Here is a 17,315-nt window from a genome sequence, read left to right on the forward strand (position 1 = left end):
CAGGCGTCCTGAGCTTTACAACTCTTTGACTAAGAAAGTGAGAACCACTGCAGCCACACAGTGGGGCGCTATCGATCCTTTCTCTTCCGCCTGCCACCTGAACATCCCGCTTTGTGCCCAGGATCTTCAAGCCTCCTCATCCAGTTCATCTGAACTCTGTATTGTCACATGTGTCTTGGGGACACTGCCTTCCCCACTGTGCATGCCTCAGGCTTTGCCAGCATTCATAAAGGGCTCAGAAGGTTTGAAAAATACTTCAGAAGTCTGGACGCTGCCCAGGAACTGCTGAGGCTCGAGTCACTCCCGGCCTCCTGCAATGTGGCCCAAACCCCACCGCCAGCGTCCGCCTGTCTTCACACCCTGGGGATGGCACTGCGATCTGGCGTCTTTCCTCAGGATGGCGGGTTCCTCTCTCTCTGCTGCTCTGTTGCTGCTTTCAGACTGCTTCAAAAAGGTGAATGGAACAGAAAAGTCTGGATCCCAGCAACTTGAACCAAAAGTGCCTTCCACCTAGGGCTTTGGTCATCAGAAAGGGTTGTCCTGCCTTTTTGCTTATTTATATTTATACGCGCAGGAGAAGTAGCACAGGCTCTGGAATCAGGCAAGCCTGAGTTAGAACTGCAGTACTTCCATACTCTGGCTGTGTGATCCGGGTATTCAACTGGCCTCAGCCTCAGTTTCCTTATCTGCTGTAGGCACGTAATAATAGCACCTACTTTGGAGAGTGATTTCTATTTACACCTGGAGAGAATAAGATAACCACTGACCCAGTGAAAGTTATGCGAAAGCACTCAATAAATATGAGCTGTTGTTATGTTTTCTTTGTTCTTAGTAATCATGGAGTCATGGTGTTACTACATTCTTAATAACACAAATTTAATTCCTTGCAATTAGGCTTCGGAAATGCTGTTCTTAATTCTTAAAAAAAAAAAAAATCTTAAAATATCAGAGAATGGGCCTGAGATCATTTAATTCAGTGGTTCTCAACAGGGAGTAATTTTGTCCTCTGGAGGACATTTGTCTGGGGACATTTAGGGTTGTCATGATGGGGAGGGTGCTTCTGGTGTCTAGTGGGTAGAGGCTTGGATGCTGCTAAACACCGGCCAATGCATAGCACAGCCCCCCAAGAGAGGATTATTTGTTTTTGTTTTCAGTACTGTCAATGTCATTAGTGTCAGGGTTGACACGCCCTGGTCTACACTTCCCCCAGTACAATGATCATCCAGAGAAGGAGAGTGTCTTGCCTGAGGTCACACAGCGAGTACAAGGGAAGGACTTACCTTACCTTGTTTCATTGAAAGACTGCTGCCTTGAGCTTTACCAGGCAGGGGATTTGGGAGCAGGGCTGGAAGGGGTGAGGCAAGTGCCCCATCTGACAGCAAGCCCAGCTTAAACGTTGCTCCCTGGGTGCCTCACCAGGCTTACGCTGGTCCCTGCCCTGGGTGGGAGCAAGAACGGGGGCCACAGGGTTGGTCAGGACAGTCCCTGACCCTGACCTCGTCATGCCAAGCTAGCCTCGGCATTTCTTACAGGAAGCCTTATAATCCCCCCACCAAGGAAATCTCAGCTTCTTGGGTTTAGCCAATCCATTACTACAGGGATTAAAGTCTGCAGACAAAATACGAAGAGATGAAGTGGGGGAGAAAGAAAAAAATGCCATGTCAGGTGGTTAATTTTTGAGCTGGGGAATGATTTTCCAGGCAGACACAAGGCCATTTTTTTCCATTGCCCCCAAGCTTGCCCTCCCGCTTGCCCCGGCAAATGTTCTCTGAGGCCAGGGCAGGAGCGGTGCAGAAACCACCCCCCCGCCACCACCATCCCTCCTGTGCCCCATCTCCCTACTGAACTGCGGCAGGCGTTTTTGTCAGGACACTGAGCCATGGCCAGGCTCCCAGCGGGCACCAGAGGTGGCTCCCTGCCAGGCAGAGAGCGGCTTGGCCAGCCCATCAGGGAGTAGGACTGAGGCCAGCAGCCCCCGGTGGTGCCCTCCAGCTAAAGGCCCATTCCCTAGGGGGGCGCAGGGCGGACTGTGGGAAGCCCCAAACTCTAGAAAGGCAGAAGCGATGCCTTAAACCGCTCAGTATTCTCTCATGACCCCCAGCTCAGTGCCTGTGCAGTGAACAGAACCCTTGCAGCCACTGGGGGCTAGAAGCTTCGTAGCTCAGACACTAGCTACTGGTGTGAGTGACCTCAAGCAGGCCACCTCCCCACTCAGAGCCTCAGTGTGCACACAGATAACATGAGAGCAATGGCATCACAGTCACCAGGGTGGTCCGGCACCTGGAGGATGACCAGCCCCCAAGAGGCAGGAACGGTTGGGATCAGCAGAAGCAGCAGCACACAGGGAGTTAGGACACAGTGGTGGAAATCTGGGCCTGGCCCCAAAAAGCAGAGGACCCTAGGAGTCATGCTCTTGGCATCCCGAGCCAGAGTGCCTGGGTTCACATCCTGCCTTGACTGCCTCCTGGAGTAGGTGACATAGCTCTATGCCTCAGTCCCCTCATCTGTAAAATGGGGATGATGATAATGATAAGAATTTCAACTCCCGGAGTTATTGTTACAGGGATTGAGTAAGTTAATGTAGATAACGTGCTGGGAGCCACACCTGGCACCAAGTCAACGCTTCACAAAATGTGAACCACTGCTGACAAGCTCTGTTTCCCTGAGCTCATTTCTTGCCCCTGTTGCTTTTCTGTTACTTTCCTACCCTTGGAAACTAGAAATTTCCTCCCAAGGATCTGCGAGGTACTTCAGGTCTGCCAAGTAAGGATGAAGGCAGTGATTCTGGGTGACACACAGACATGGATCCCAAAGGGAAGAGAGTTTGGAGCACACACACACCACTGGCCCCCCAGGGAAAGGGAAAGGGCCTGGTCAAGCAAAACAAGAGAGAACCCAAGAAACAGAGTTGCATCTAGGCCTGTGGCCTCCACTTGCAAAGGGGGAGTTAACCAAAGCAGGCGAGGCCCAGGGGTGCAAGGCTGCCAGGAATCGCATAGTTCTGGGGGTGAAGCCTGGTCTAGCACTCAACCAGCTGCAAGCTCTGGACAGAAAGGTGTCCCTTCTGGGCCTCTGGGTCCTCATCAGTACATCAGGAGGCATGTTACGCCATCCTCAGAAAACTGGGAGAGAGATCAAAGGGAGTGTGGCCGTGGCCCTTCTGTGAAAGCCCCACAGACTGGGGGCACGTCCCCTCTCTCCTCTCTTCTCCCTTCCACTCCCCACCCAGTCTCTCCAGCGACTCTCGCTCATTGGCTCAGAGCGATACCACAGCTGTGGCATGGAGCACTGTTACCGGGCCAGGGAGGTTCCCAGGGATTCCCTTGTTCAATCCTACACACAGCCCCATGAGGCAGCTACAACTGCCGTCCCCAGCCTGCCGTGGCTCAGAGAGCTTGGGTGACTGGCCCAAGGTCACACTGCCTCAGTATGAGCCCTAGATGAGGACTATAAAGCTACCATCTACTGAGGGCTTCTCCTGGCAGCTGCCGAGCACGCCCTTGCCATGCATTAACTCACTTGCTCAGCACACGAGCCCGTTTGGAAATGAGAAAATAGGCACCGAGAGGTACCCCCACTTTTTGATTCATGGGTGCGCTTCTAGGCAGAGATGGAGTGGGACTCCCTCCATGTGGTCTGAGCCCAGGGCCCTGGACCAGGCCCAGCAAGGAAAATAGCAGTGACAGTAACAGCCAGCGCTTACTCTGCGCGGGTGCTGGGCTGAGCTCCTTTACATGTATTGTGACTTTTGTTCCATACACATTCTGGTATTAAAGAAAACAAAAGGACACTCAACAGAAAAGTACTTTATAAGCCCTGTCTCATCCTCTCTGGGTCTGTTCAGCCTTGAGGATACGCAGAGCTGAGGTTAGTGTGCCCATTTTCCAGGAGGAGACTGAGGCTTAGAAGGTTAAGCCGGAAACAAGCCCAGGGTGATCCAGAAGGAAACAGTGGCGGCAGCCCAGAAGTCTGGTCTGGTTTCCCACCAGGGCTCTCCTCTCCTGTGCCTGAAAACAGCCGAGGAAGCAGTTAAGACCCACCTGTGTCCATCTGGGCCCAAAACTCAAGGGGGGAAAGAGGAAAAAGTGTGTGTGGGGGGACTCGCCTCGGGAGACCTCCGAGGCCAGCCCCCTCACCCTCCTACCATTCCTCTGGACTGGATTGGTTAGACCCCTGGACTCATTAGCAGATGTTCTAACAAGTTCAAGTTCTTGAAGACATTCATTAAAAGTGTTCCTGGGGCAGCTCACACATTACGGCTGTCCAAGCTTCACTAATCATTTATTAGTGGGGGGGGGGGAGCCCCATGGGACTCGGGAGGCCCCAGCGGCCGGGCTCAGCCCAAGGGGGATAGAGCACATTGTTCTGAAAAAAGAAAGCCACCCACAGTGTGACCTTGGGCAGTTCCTTCCCCTCTCTGGGCCTCAGTGTCCCCATCTGTCCAGAGGGCCCTTCAGTTCCCAACGTGGGGTAGGGGTACACTTAAAGCCCCCCTCAGGGCTTCCCTACCCGCCCTGCTTCTCAAGAGCCCCTCCCCACGTCTTTGGAGGCCTGTACTAACAGGAGCCCTTTCTCTGGCCAAAAGTGAAATCTGGCTTGAAGGCAAGAGGAGGATGTGACTCTAAATCCCAGCTATGCCCTGGTACTTAGTGTCTCCATGTTCAGGGGGCCAAGGGCCTGTCTCCTGGGAAGGGTTGTCTTGAGGCCCAGGAAGATCATTTGATGAACACCTGTCATGCTCTTACCTCAGTGCCCTTGCACCTCCGTCCCTTGCTCTTCCTTTATATGTGCTCAGCTTTGTTCAAATATCATCTCCATCAGTATTTGTTCAAATATTCCCTCCTCAATGAAACCTTCCTGACTCTACAATTGCACTACCTCCATTGTCAACTCCCCGCTCCCCTTCCCTGATTTTATTCTTATCACCATCTGCCATACCATAGATCTTATTTTTCTGGTTTCTTTTTTTCAATGTCTCCCTCCCTAGAATGTCAGTTCCATAAGTACAAAGACTTGCAACTATATGGTTCACTGCCATGTTCCTCTGGAATAGTAGCTGGCACTGAGTAGGTGCTCAATTAATAGTTTTTGACCGAATGTATTAATCACTTGGGGACAGTGCCTGGCATACAGGAAATAGTCATTTTATTCCACATTCCTTCTGGACATATTTATTAAGCACCTACTGTGCGCCAGGTGTTTGTTGGAAGGTACATTGGTGAATGAACAAGGTAGACGGGATCCCTGCTTGTAATTTACTATTTGCAGAGCACTTTACTGTTTTCTTTAAAATATATATTTTATTTGTCTGAGAGAGAGAGTGCAGAGAGAGAGAGAGAGAATGAGTAAGGGTGAAAGGGAGAGGGAGAAGCACATTCCTCACTGAGCAGGGAACCCAATGAGGGGCTCCATCCCAGGACCCTGAGATCACAACCTGAGCCAAAGGCAGCCACCTAACCAACTAAGCCACCCAGGGGCCCTGAGGCACTTTACTGTTAACAAAATCTTAGCTTTCCTGGATCCTCACGATGGCCACATGAGGTAGGCAGGCCCATTAGACAGATGAGGAAACTGAGTCTGGCACATGCTTTGGTCACTCGTGGAGCAAGTTCTTGGCCACACCAGCGGGCAACCCGGGTCAGCTGAGGCCATATCCTGTGCGCCCACTACTTTGCACTAGGAGTCTGTCCTGCTCCTAACACTTTCAATTCTCTACTATTTCCCATCATTCCACTCATACTCTGGTCAGGCAGGCCCTGCTCCAGGCATCCTGGGAGCCCCAGTGGCACACATGGGGAGTTGGAGGAAGCTGGCCCCTGCTGCAGAGGCCTGACCTATGGAGTTTCCAAGCCCCTTTTGACAACGACCCTCTGTTGCCCACAATCCCTCCCTTCTCAGGCTTCTGGGGTTCCAGACTTCAGACTAAGAAAAAGAGGTTTCTCTCTGATAAGCTCTATCTCATTGAATCTCTGCAGCCCCTAGGAAAAGCTTATTCTGTTTTATAAGGGAGGAAACAGAGGCTCAGAAGACCCAAGAACCCACACAGTGAGTGCGGGGAGGAGGCCAAGAGGACCCAGGAGTAAGCCTCATACTCTGTAAAGCACTTCCAGAGCCTGGATCCCCAAGCTCATTTGTAATGCAAATATTACTACCACTAGTAGTAAAATAACACTAATAGCAACTATTGACCTAGTACCTCTTATGGGCCAGGCACAGCCCCAAGTATTCAAGGTATATGAGCCAACACCCTTACGAGGTAGGTCCTATCAGTCCTCATTTTACAGAGGGGGAACTGAGGCACAGAGAGGCTAAGTCGCTTGCCCACGGTCATACAGCCAGGAAGAGAGGGAGCAAGAGGACTCCCGGAAGTTTGGTGTCATGTCAGTGTTCACACTTTCACGACACTGCCCCTCTCCCCCAGAAAGTGGTTCTGGGAAGGACACGCCAGCCCAGGGATTCCAGGCAGACCCCTCTCCTAAAGGAAAAAAGCCAAGGTCTGGAGGAATCTAGGTCCCCAGAAGAAAAAAGGTGGGGAGCAGGAAATGGAAACAGGCCCCCTAGGTGGGCGTCAGGTTAGCAGAGGTGAGAAGTGCCTTCAGAACAGGTCTCAAGCCCCTGGTCCCCCAGCAAGAGGAGGGAGATGACCCTGGAGCAGGGTGCAGCCCCAGGCCTCTGCCGGGCTCCCTGGCCTGGACACCCCATGTTCTCGGCCCAGATGTCAGCGCCCCTCAGATACACTTGCCAGCCAAGTGCCAACACGTCTAGGTTTGGGGTTCAGCTGTAAAACGCCCTGCTCAGCACCCACACACACACACACACCCCTCACCGAGGTTTTGCTAAGTTCCAGGCCTTTCAAAGAGAAGGGGCCACAGAGGCGGCGGGGAGAGCAGTGTGTCAGGAGAGGAAGGTGCAAGTGCGAAAGTATGGGGACAAGTAGCTGTGAGTGGCAGAGAACAAGGGCCTCTCTTGTTTCTCCCAACGGACCAGTGTGTCGCCCGCTGAGAGCCCTGGGGCAGAGGGGACGAGGGGTCAGCTCCACCCAGCACAGCCAGGAGCAGGCTGGGCGGCAGGGGTATTTCCAAATCCTCCCCACCAGTGAGGCCTCTGCAGCCAGGCTGTGGCCCACAGGCAAGCACAGACCCCCAAGGCCTGCTTCCTTTTTCTTTTGTTTTTTTTTTTTTTAATTTTATTTTATTTATGTATTTGAGAGAGAAAGAGAGAGAGAGAGAGCAAGTCAGGAGAGAGGCAGAGGGAGAAGCAGCGGGGAGCCCCATGCAGGACTCGATCCCAAGTCCCTGGGATCATGACCTGAGCCGAAGGCAGCCGCTCAACCACTGAGCCACCCAGGCACCCTCGGCCTGAGTACTGGACAGAAAATGGGATTTGACTGTGCCTGCCTCACAGGCCGGCTGGGGGATCAAAACAATGAACACACAGAAGGCGAGCTTCTGGAGCACCACACCACGGAAGTTCGGGGCCTGAGGTCGCTGTAGCAGGGGCGTCCCGTGCTGTGGGATGTTTAGCCCCATGCCTGGCCTCTACCCACTCAATGCCAGTCACACCTCCATCATGTCGTGACAACCAGTAATGTCTCCAGACTCTGCCAATTGTCTCCTGTGGAGCAAAATGCTTGAGACTCACTGATTTAAAGCAGTTCCCAGAACCTGGAACGTAGTAGGTGGTTTGCCCATGAAATCAGGTCAAATTTGTTGAGACCTTTACAAACATTATTGGTTATGACACTATCAGGTTATAGGTGAGGCACAGAGAGGTTAAGTAACTGGCCTAAGGTTACACAGCATATTAAAAAGCCAGGATTTGAACCCAAGCAGCCAAATCCAAGCTCCCATCCATCATGTATGACCACCCCATGTTAGTTCCTGTCTTCAGAGAGCATCCTGAGACTTCCAAACTCCTACTCGGGCCAGGATGACATCTCTGTCTTCTGGAAAACTCTTCCTGATGTCCCTGACAGCAGGCGGCACAATCACTTCCTTTCCCCTTTGCCTCCACCCAACCAGGCAAGAGTGTGGGCCTTCAACAAGGTAGGCCAAGGGTCAAATGCCAGCCCCACTACTCATTCAGTGACTGTGAGGTGCTGGGCAAGTGGCCTCACTTCTCAGCCTTGACCTTTCCATCTATAAAATGTGTCCATCACCCCTGCATCACAGGTCGTGGCTAAGAGCACAGATTCCAGAGCTAGAATGCCAGGGTCTGCAGCTTCCAAGCCTTGGGAGTGTAGACAAGTGGCTAAATCATTCTGTGCCTCAGTTCTCCCATCTGTGAATGTGGGCAAGAGCAGCACTTGCCCCACAGAGCCGTGGTGAGCATAATGAGCTAGCAAGCATATGCTGAGTGCTTTGAATTGGGCCTGGCACTTAATAAGTACTGGAGAGGTGCTGGCTACGACTCTTAGGAGCCTCCTGGGGCACGGATAAGGCATGTGGCCCAGGCCATCAACAAGCTTGAATTCACTTCCTGCAGCCTCCCAGGGACCCCAGCACATTCCTGTAACAGAGCTTATACGGTTGAAATCAAATCCCCATCTTGGCCCAGACTGCTGATAAGGACCTACGCAGGAGAGTAGAGCAAAGGGACAGGCGGGCCAAGAGAGCCCCCGGGCTGGCCAGCAGGGGCCTGTGGTCCCCTCAGCCCTCTTCCCACTTCTTTATCAGCTGGGGATCACTGTTCCGTTCTGTGTGTTGGTGCTTCCCTCTACCCAACAACACAGGCTCATCCCCATTGGTTGCCTCTCGCCCTGTAGGTTTCAGGGACAAGGAGCAGAGCCAAGAGCCTGGTACCCCCATAATGCAGATAAATAGCAACAGCCAGGCTCCTTTCCTGAGCACCTACTCTGTGTCAGATGTTTTGAAGTCTTCCCAGCAAGTAGGCTTTGATATGCCCACTTTGCAGATGAGAAAATTGAGGCTCAGAGGAGGGAAGTAACCTGGCAGGAGGTGCTTTGAACTGTGTCCTGGTGTGTCTCTCCCCTGATGCATCTCAGCGGGAAAGAACAGCTCAGGAACACGGGTGTGACTTGTTCCAGGCCCCTGTCAGGTCTGGCTCTGCTAAGGTGTTGATTCTGTCTTCAAGGTTGGGCAAGGGTGAGGGGGGGGAGGGGAAAGGGAGGGAGGGCAGAAAGTCCTGCTCATCAGTCCAGAGGGCACTGTCCTGTTGCGTCTGGTCGGGAAACGATCTTGCTCCCTGCTGCATCCCCAGGAATCACATCGGCCTGTTTACACACCTGGCAGGAGCTCCAGGAAAGTGGAAAGTTGGCCGGGCCTCAGAGGAGCAGCTCCGAGGCCAAGGGGGCCATGTGGGCAAAGGGTCAGACCCTGCCGGAGAGCGTGCAGGGGCAGGGATGAGGGTTCTGGGACCACCTGGCTGGGAGCAGCTGGGAAGGTCCCTCAGGCCCTCTCTGGGCCTCGGTCTTTCCAACTTTAGAAAGGAGAGCCAGAATGCTGCCTCTAGCTCAGGTCTTCCACAAATGCCACAGTCTGGAGTTTCTGAAAATTCATGTCTTCTGAAATCAAGGCCACCTGGGTTCAAATCCAAGTTAAATCATTCACTGGTCTCCTGAGTACCTACTACATGTCTGGTGCTGTCCCAGGCACGGGGGATGCTGTGGGGAACAAAACAAGCTGTGCCCTTCCATTGCCCACTGCCTACTTTTGAAGGCAGACAGTGAGCAAATAATGACCATAATTCAGACTGTGATGAATTCCACGAAGGAAATAAAACAGGAGGGTGTAGAGAGTGACCGGTGGGGTAAGGAGGACAAGTATTCTTGAGGAGGGGTAATCCGGGAGGACTCCTCAGAAGAGGTGCTTGTTAGGGCTAAGACTTGAATGACCAGAAAGATCCAACTGTGGCAGATCAGCAGCAAGAGCAACCCAGGCAGAGAAAACAGCAAGTGCAAAGGCCCCGAGGCAGGAACAAGCTTGGTGGGTTTGAAGAACCAAAAGAAGGCCTACGAGGCTAGATCACAGTGCGAGAAGAGAAGACTATGGAAGACCGAATCAAGTGTGTGTTCTAGTTTCTGAATTTGACGCTCTGATATCTTGGGACCTTGATAACTCTGAAAGGTCAGCCCCTCCCAGGGCTAGCTAGTTCCTCGTGATAGTAAATAACTCAGGTGTTTTTCAGATGCAAACCTGCCCAATCCAAAGCCCACACCCGCAACCACCTCTCTTATTTGGCTCTCTCTGTCTCCAGGCCATGATCCACCCACCGGCCTTAATCACTGAGGGTCAGGTACCAGACACCTAGGGGACAGCCTGCGCCCCAGAGCCCATTGAAGTGATTTGCACCAGCCAATCCTCAGCTGCTTACCCTGACTTGCCCATTCCTTAAATGCATAATAAACTGCCAGATAGTGATAAGGTAAGGCAGGGAAGAGAATGGAGGATTTTTTGTTGTTGTTGTTGGTCAGGGAAAGCCTTTGAGGAGGGTCATCTTTGAGCGGAGATGAAGTGAGAAAGCAAGCCTTGCAGACATCTGGGGAAAGAGCAGTTCAGACAGAGGCAACTTGCAAGTGCAAAGGCCCTGGGGGTGAGGACAATTTTGAGATATGTAAGAAAGAGGCAAGGTTAATGTGGTAGCAGAGGGAGCAAAGAGGCCAGAGCTCCTAGTAAGTGATCAACGAATATTTGCTGTTTATATTCTCTGATGAGGGCCAACTGTGATCTGCACAGAAGTAAGGGAGCTTGACCTGGATTCCCCTCACCCCTCACCTAGAAGTTAGGCTCAGAGATTAAATATTGCTAGTTAACACATGATAGCCAGAAGCCTAAGATGGGGATCAGTGGACAAAGACAGGGCGGAAGGTGCTCCCCCTCCACCCTGCCACTCCTTCACTGTGACGCCTCAGGCAACCCACTTGCTTCTCTGGACCGCAGTTACCTCTTGGTGGCAGTTGAGCTAGTATGAGCCCCAAATTCTGAACCGCAGTGACAGGGGCTGTAATAGCAGCAGCTGACATTTACCGAGAGCTTACTACAAGCCAGCACTCAAGCATGAACGCATTTCAGTAGGATTAGACCCCATCTCCATACGAATAAACTGAGGCTCAGGACTGACCATGTCAACTAGCTCATTCCACCAAACACCACAAGCGTCTCTCCTTCCCCCACAGTCAGCATCAAAGATCTCTCCATGGGGGAGGGGGGGCATGTACAGGATAGACCTCAAAAGAAACAAAATGTATGAGCATCTGAGATGGAGTGTTTGCAAATAAACCTATCTTTGATCACAAAACCCCTGCAAGGAAAGGACTATGAAGAAATCCTCTTATCAGACCGGGGACTGCGTCAGAGTCAGAGAGTCAGAGAGCTTCGTGAAGGTTTTCTGCAGATTCTTTACTACTCGGATTCTTTGCTCCTTCTCATTTCTTCCAAAGCCAAGTCTCAGTTTGGTACTAAACTTGTCTTCAACGCCTCTCCTGAGCGTTTGCCTCCCTGGGCAACACAGAAAGGATAGGTCTCAGGCCCTCAGCTTCAAGCGGGCAGCGCGTGTAGCCACAATCGACCAACACTGGATATTTGCTGCATTTCTTCTATTGGTCATTCGTGATCCTGGTTCCCATACGTGGTCTTGATATTAAATTTTCCTTTTAAGTCACTGGATTTAAGTTTTTTGAAAAGGAGGGGTGAAGGGACGCCTGAGTGGCTCAGTGGTTGAGCGTCTACCTTCGGCTCAGGGTGTGATGCTTGGGGTCCTGAGATCAAGTCCCACATCAGGCTCTCCCCGTAGGGGAGCCTGCTTCTCCCTCTGCCCATGTCTCTCTCTCTCTCTCTTTGTGTCTCTCATGAATAAATTTTAAAAAATCTTTAAAAAAGAAAAAAGGAAAGGAGAGGCAGGTAGTAAGGCAGCAATAATGTAAAAAATGGGGGGTAGGCATGATAGGAATATAATTAAGTAAGTAATACTGAGCAGGGGAAGGGGACCTGGCAAAAATGTTGTGGGCAATGATTTGGATGATGGAAACAAAATCGGATCCTAGTCCATTTTGGGGGTTCCCTGTCTGAGCTCTCTGGGTTCAGTGAGATAATACAAGTTTAAAGCACTAGGAAGGTACTGGATCCACAGGGCTGGATCTATGGGGTTTTTCTGGGAAGTCCCTGTTAAGGAAAGACTCAAGGTCTCTAAGAACCCTGGCCATGCTGTCTTCATTTCAAAACCCAGGACCAAGAGAAGTGAACAAAGTAATGTTGAGGAACTGTGTGACTTCAGGAACATTACCTAACTTCTCTGTGCTTTGCTCTCCTCATCTGTAAAAATGGGGATCATCCTTATTCTCTCTTCTTAAGGCTGACGTGAAGAGTAAATAAACAAAATTTGAAAGGTATATAAAACAGTATAGGATAAATGGGGAAAATTTTTTTACAGTTATTATTATAAACTCACACTACATTCAGCACAGCACAGGACAATTTCCAATTTCTTAATTAAGGCTCATAAAGCCCTTGGGGAAACGTGTGAGTCCTCGCTTCGCAAATGAGGGAACAGAGGCTCAGAAATGCAGAGCTGCCCATCTGAGTTTCAGAGCCAAGACCCAAATGCAGGCCTTCTCAGTGCTATGGCCCATGCTCTATCCATCCTTTGACTTCTCTGGGTCTCTGTTGCCCAGGTACGGCTCAGGAGAGGTGAAACAAACCTTGAGCACTGAACTTAAAAGCAGGAAGTTATGGCACAGGTACTATATATGATTTCACGGGACCCAAAAAATAACCAGGGAGCGAGGTGATCTTGTGGCCATGTTATCAAGTAAAGAAACTTGAGCCCAAGGTCACAGAGCAAGTATGTGGAATGAGAATCCAGTTCTGATTCTAAAGAGTCAAGATTGGGAATGAAATGACCATTTTCCTCATCATCCACTTAAATCCCACCCACCTAAGAATTAGGCAAATGCAAAAAAGTGGGCCTCTGACCTTACAGGTGTACTACCATCCTCTAAAAAGATCCACCACCCCAGAACAAGTTGGCTGCTAGCAGCACATTAGGAAAGGAGGCTTTCCTTTTTTTCCTCAGGTAGATCCAGCACTGCACCAGGCAAAATGCACCTGCACCAGGATACACAGTTGGGCAGGTGGAGTGCAGGAAGGTCCAGTCTCTTTTTGCCAACTCAAGGTCCCTTGTGCAGTGCACAGCCTGTGCAACACCCTGTAGCAGTCCTGCCTAGAATATCTCCCCAGTACTTCTTCTTCGAAGCATCCTTAGAGTCACATGTGAGTACCCATTGCAAGAACTCATCTTGGCCACATTGTTAGTCTGGCTACATCTGCATTCTGTGGGTATGGGTGCAAGATGGGAAAGGCGGCAAGATTCCCCTGCAAACACATGTATGGAGCTAGTGCTCACTTGCAAGCTGCTTTAACAGTCTCACCTATCCCCACTAGCTGCCCAAGGCCAGTTCCCAAACTTCCATCTCCCAGGGTGGCCATTCTTGGAAAATGTTGAGGTGATCCTTCCAGCAGCATCCGACTTCCTATGTTTCCAGCACTCTTGTAGCAAGAGCTGGAACCTCCAGTGGCACTGGAAATTGCAATCACTGCATTCCAGAAGTACACCCCACTCCTTTTCATTCCTGTTCTGTTCCAAGCCAGGAGGACATAATGTAAGAATTGTTCCCTGCCCCCATCCCTCCACTTCCATCTGCTCATCAGATTAACTCTGACCTCCCCGCAGACTGGCTCACCAGTCTCCAGGGGACAGGTGCACAAGGGCCAACGCTGTCAACCACACAGACTCCTAGGACATCAGAGCAGCAGTGGTTTGGAGGCATCATCAAGCTGGACAACCAGGACCCAAGATAGGGCAAATGGCAAATGCCCAGGCTTCTCCACTGTTTTTCCTGATCTGACACCTGCAAAGTTTTTGGGAACCCATACGTACAATATCACATGCATGGGTGGTTCTAGAATTTCTGTATGAGAGAGGCTTAGAAGTGACATTGGGGGTTTTTCTAGAATTTCTGTATGAGAGAGGCTTAGAAGTGACAATGGGGGTGGGAGTTGACACTATGGATGCTTGCCTTGAAACTACATTTGCACAGCAAACATAAAGTTTTTGTTAGCCCCCCAGCCCTTGTTTGGTGAGGTTATCACAGGGTTGAAATTGGATAAGATTACCACCGAAATTGTCCGGAACCTGTGTTTGCATAGCACACCCACTCTTTGCTTTAAACGTATGTCCCCGATCAATAAAAACAGCAATGTTCTCTGTTCAATGTTCTCTAAAGATGCCGTGACTCACATTGTACATCAGATTGAGAAACATCAGTGATTATGAGCCAAGAATGAAATAATGATAATTACATACATATTATATGGGGTGAGGCTTTGAGGATACTGAGAAGAGATTTTTGAGGGAGGCTAAGATCCCCCAAGAAGCCAGACCTGTCTCCTGGGAGCAAGCCCTCACTGATCAGCCACTTAAAGAGGGCCACACGCAGGATTCTCCCGCCCCCAGCATCTGTAGGGAACCAGGAGAGGTTCTTATTCAATGATAACGGAGGAAAGAGTATCAAGTGCAATGGTTAGAAGCACACTCCCTGCCTTCTGGCTCTGTCCAGGGTATGTGATCTTGGGCAAGTCACCTAATCTTGCTAACGTCCATTTCCTCACCTGGTCAGTCGGGATGCTCAGAGAGCAGCTGTCTCCCCAGCTCTGTGCACGTTACCTAGGACGATGCCTGAGAAGCTCTTCACGTGGCGCCTGGCACATAGTAAGAGTGAAGCGTCCCACAAATCCTGACTCATCAGCCCCACCACCATCGCAGAAGGCTACTGGCATGTTACTGGGGCACTTGGGGTTCAAGTGGAACCCCACTCGAACTTGTATCATCTCACCCAACCCAGTGAAGTGGATTCACTGTGAAGCTAATGACGCTTAAGATTCAGAGCTTCAACGTGGATGGAACTGGAGGGTATTATGCTGAGTGAAGTAAGTCAGTCAGAGAAGGACAAACATTATATGTTCTCATTCATTTGGGGAATATAAATAATAGTGAAAGGGAACATAAGGGAAGGGAGAAAAAATGCGTGGGAAATATCAGAAAGGGTGACAGAACGTAAAGACTGCTAACTCTGGGAAACGAACTAGGGGTGGTAGAAGGGGAGGAGGGCGGGGGGTGGGAGTGAATGGGTGACGGGCACTGGGGGTTATTCTGTATGTTAGTAAATTGAACACCAATAAAAAATAAATTAAAAAAAAATTCAGAGCCCCTCCCAAGCCCTCCGTGTACTTTTTCTTACAAAGCACCCTTCCAATACTATATACTTCAGGCCCCGTAACACTTGGCTCTGCCCCTGGGTTCAGAGATCTTGCTAGAGGCCAGAGCAGAGAGAAGCCTGCAGAAGCCCCTGCTGGGGAGAAGGATGCTGCGTGCTCTCTTTTCTTCCCTGGGGCTCCACCTGGGACCTCACAGGCCCACCCATCCTTCCACCGGTGATGCTCTACAAAGTGAGGCAACTTCCTCACCCAGCCCTTCACATCAATTCTCAGAAGCCAGCGCCATGACGGCCCCACTTTGCAGACAAGGAAAGCGAGACCCAAAGAAGAAAGGAAGTTGGTCCAAGGTCCTGAGGTCAGCAGCTGCCCCGGAATGGGATGGTTTTTAAAAAGTGACCTCATCTTATTCCGGCATTTGTCGTTTCTCTCTTCAATGTCAAAGAAGTCCAAGAGCCTGGATCATTCCACACCAGAAAGCTTGTTTGTACATTAGACCTGGATCTCTTTGGCACCAGCTGGTATCACCTTCTTATTCCCTGTGCCCAAGGTGGGCTCCCTCCTCCATGCAGCCCTCTCTGAACACCTCGCCCAGCTCCCCTGGTCTCTGCTCATGGTGCTGGGTAATGTACCACTAAATTCCACCCTCTACCTGCTTTTCTTTTTTATGAACATTTAATAACGCATTGAGAGGTAGTGAAGCAACCGCCTGGTGGTAGAAGCCTTGTCCGTGCCCTCCCATAATGCCCCAGATGGGCCAGGCACCGTTGAGGGACCCGATCCGGGCAGGTGAGGCCATCTTCTCCCAGGCCCCACTGCTGTTGACTTACATCGTGACATTCCTGACCTCAATCTGCAGCCTTTGGTGGAGGGATTTACTTTCTCTGAGAGTGCAGAAAGTGCTCAAGTTCTGGGTTCCGGCAAGCCAGGGGCTGGATCCCCACTCAGGCACGTGCTGTGTGATTCTGGGCAAGTCACTTCATCTCTCTGAGCCTCATTTTTTCTTCTCTGGAAAATTGAGCTAAATAACCCTCCCCCCCTGCAGGGCACGGAAAGGCTGAAACAAAACGATGCCCCGCAAGGCAAAGCTTCACTGCCAGGCTCCCCGTGAGGGTTCCTCAAACCCTGGCTCTTCCCATCAGGAAAGGGGCCTGGAGTAAAGCCAGCCCGCGTGCCTGTCGTGGGCACTTGCTGGGCACCAGTTCTAAGAGATTTACATAGATTGCCTCGTCTGCACAACCCTATGGGTCGACGGTCTCATTTCCTCCCTTTTCACATGGGAGTTAAATGACGTTCAGAGAGGTTCAGGGACTTGCCCCGGACCCTACAGCGTGGCACTCCTTCAGGGGACCGTGGTGACTGTCGGGTGAAACGTTGAACACCGCGCGCTCAGCGCATCCTCAGAGCTCATCAGAGGAGAGACTCACTCCCGGGCCAGTGAGGACATCCCGGCGGCTGCGTGGGACGCGGCTCCAGGCGCAGCGGGGAAAGGGTTAGAGGGGCAGGGTACAGGGGGGAGGGCCGGGGGCGCCCGGGAGGAGGAGGCGTTACCTTGGGCGGGAGGGCGAAGACCACCGGCAGCAGCGCGAGCGGCGCCAACAGCAGCACGAGCAGCCGCCGCGCGCTCCACACCTTCTTGGCCACTGTCGCCAGCGCTGCCATCGCGCGATCGCCCGGACTGCCCGCGCCTGGGCCCCGGCGCCGGCTTAAAGCCTGGGGGAGGGTCCGGGGAGGGCCCGGGGAGGGGACTGCGCTCGGGACCCGCCCCCTCCCTGCCCCTCCCGGAGGAAGAGGGTGGGGCCTGCGCCCCTGGGACTCGGGCGGGGGGCAGGGGACGGGGGTGGGGGGGGGCGTGGACTGTCGGGATAGTTAGGGAACTTTAGTCACGGGAACAAGGAATGGACTCCAGCCCTCAAGGCAGCGTGGCCTCGTGTTTAACCTGCGGACACCTGCGGAACCTTCCCTGGCCCCCCTTGCCCGCCCGTGGAAGGGGCGGTAAAGACGATGCGAGGATCAAAGCACTTGTTAGCATCGGGTTCCAGTCCTGACTCTGCACGGTCTAGCTGCGTGGCCTTGAGCGATGGCCCT

The 17,315-nt window shown here is 51.8% G+C and overlaps 1 protein-coding gene across 2 annotated transcripts in view; it reads right to left on the reverse strand.

The window, feature by feature from the left end:
- The window catches only part of SLC13A3 (solute carrier family 13 member 3), a 75,040-nt gene extending 58,103 nt beyond the window's left edge, over positions 1–16,937 (reverse strand). Inside the window, exon 1 of one of the 2 annotated variants that reach the window (XM_077873448.1) lies at positions 16,779–16,937. In XM_077873448.1, coding sequence (XP_077729574.1) covers positions 16,779–16,889 — 111 coding nt within the window. In that variant the 5' untranslated portion in view covers positions 16,890–16,937. Of the gene's footprint in view, positions 1–16,057; positions 16,213–16,778 lie in introns of those variants that run through there. The other variant, XM_077873449.1, reaches the window with a different exon arrangement.
- Positions 16,938–17,315: the final 378 nt, after the last annotated feature.

The sequence above is a fragment of the Canis aureus genome, chromosome 26 (assembly GCF_053574225.1).
Source record: "Canis aureus isolate CA01 chromosome 26, VMU_Caureus_v.1.0, whole genome shotgun sequence".
Lineage (NCBI taxonomy): Eukaryota > Metazoa > Chordata > Mammalia > Carnivora > Canidae > Canis > Canis aureus.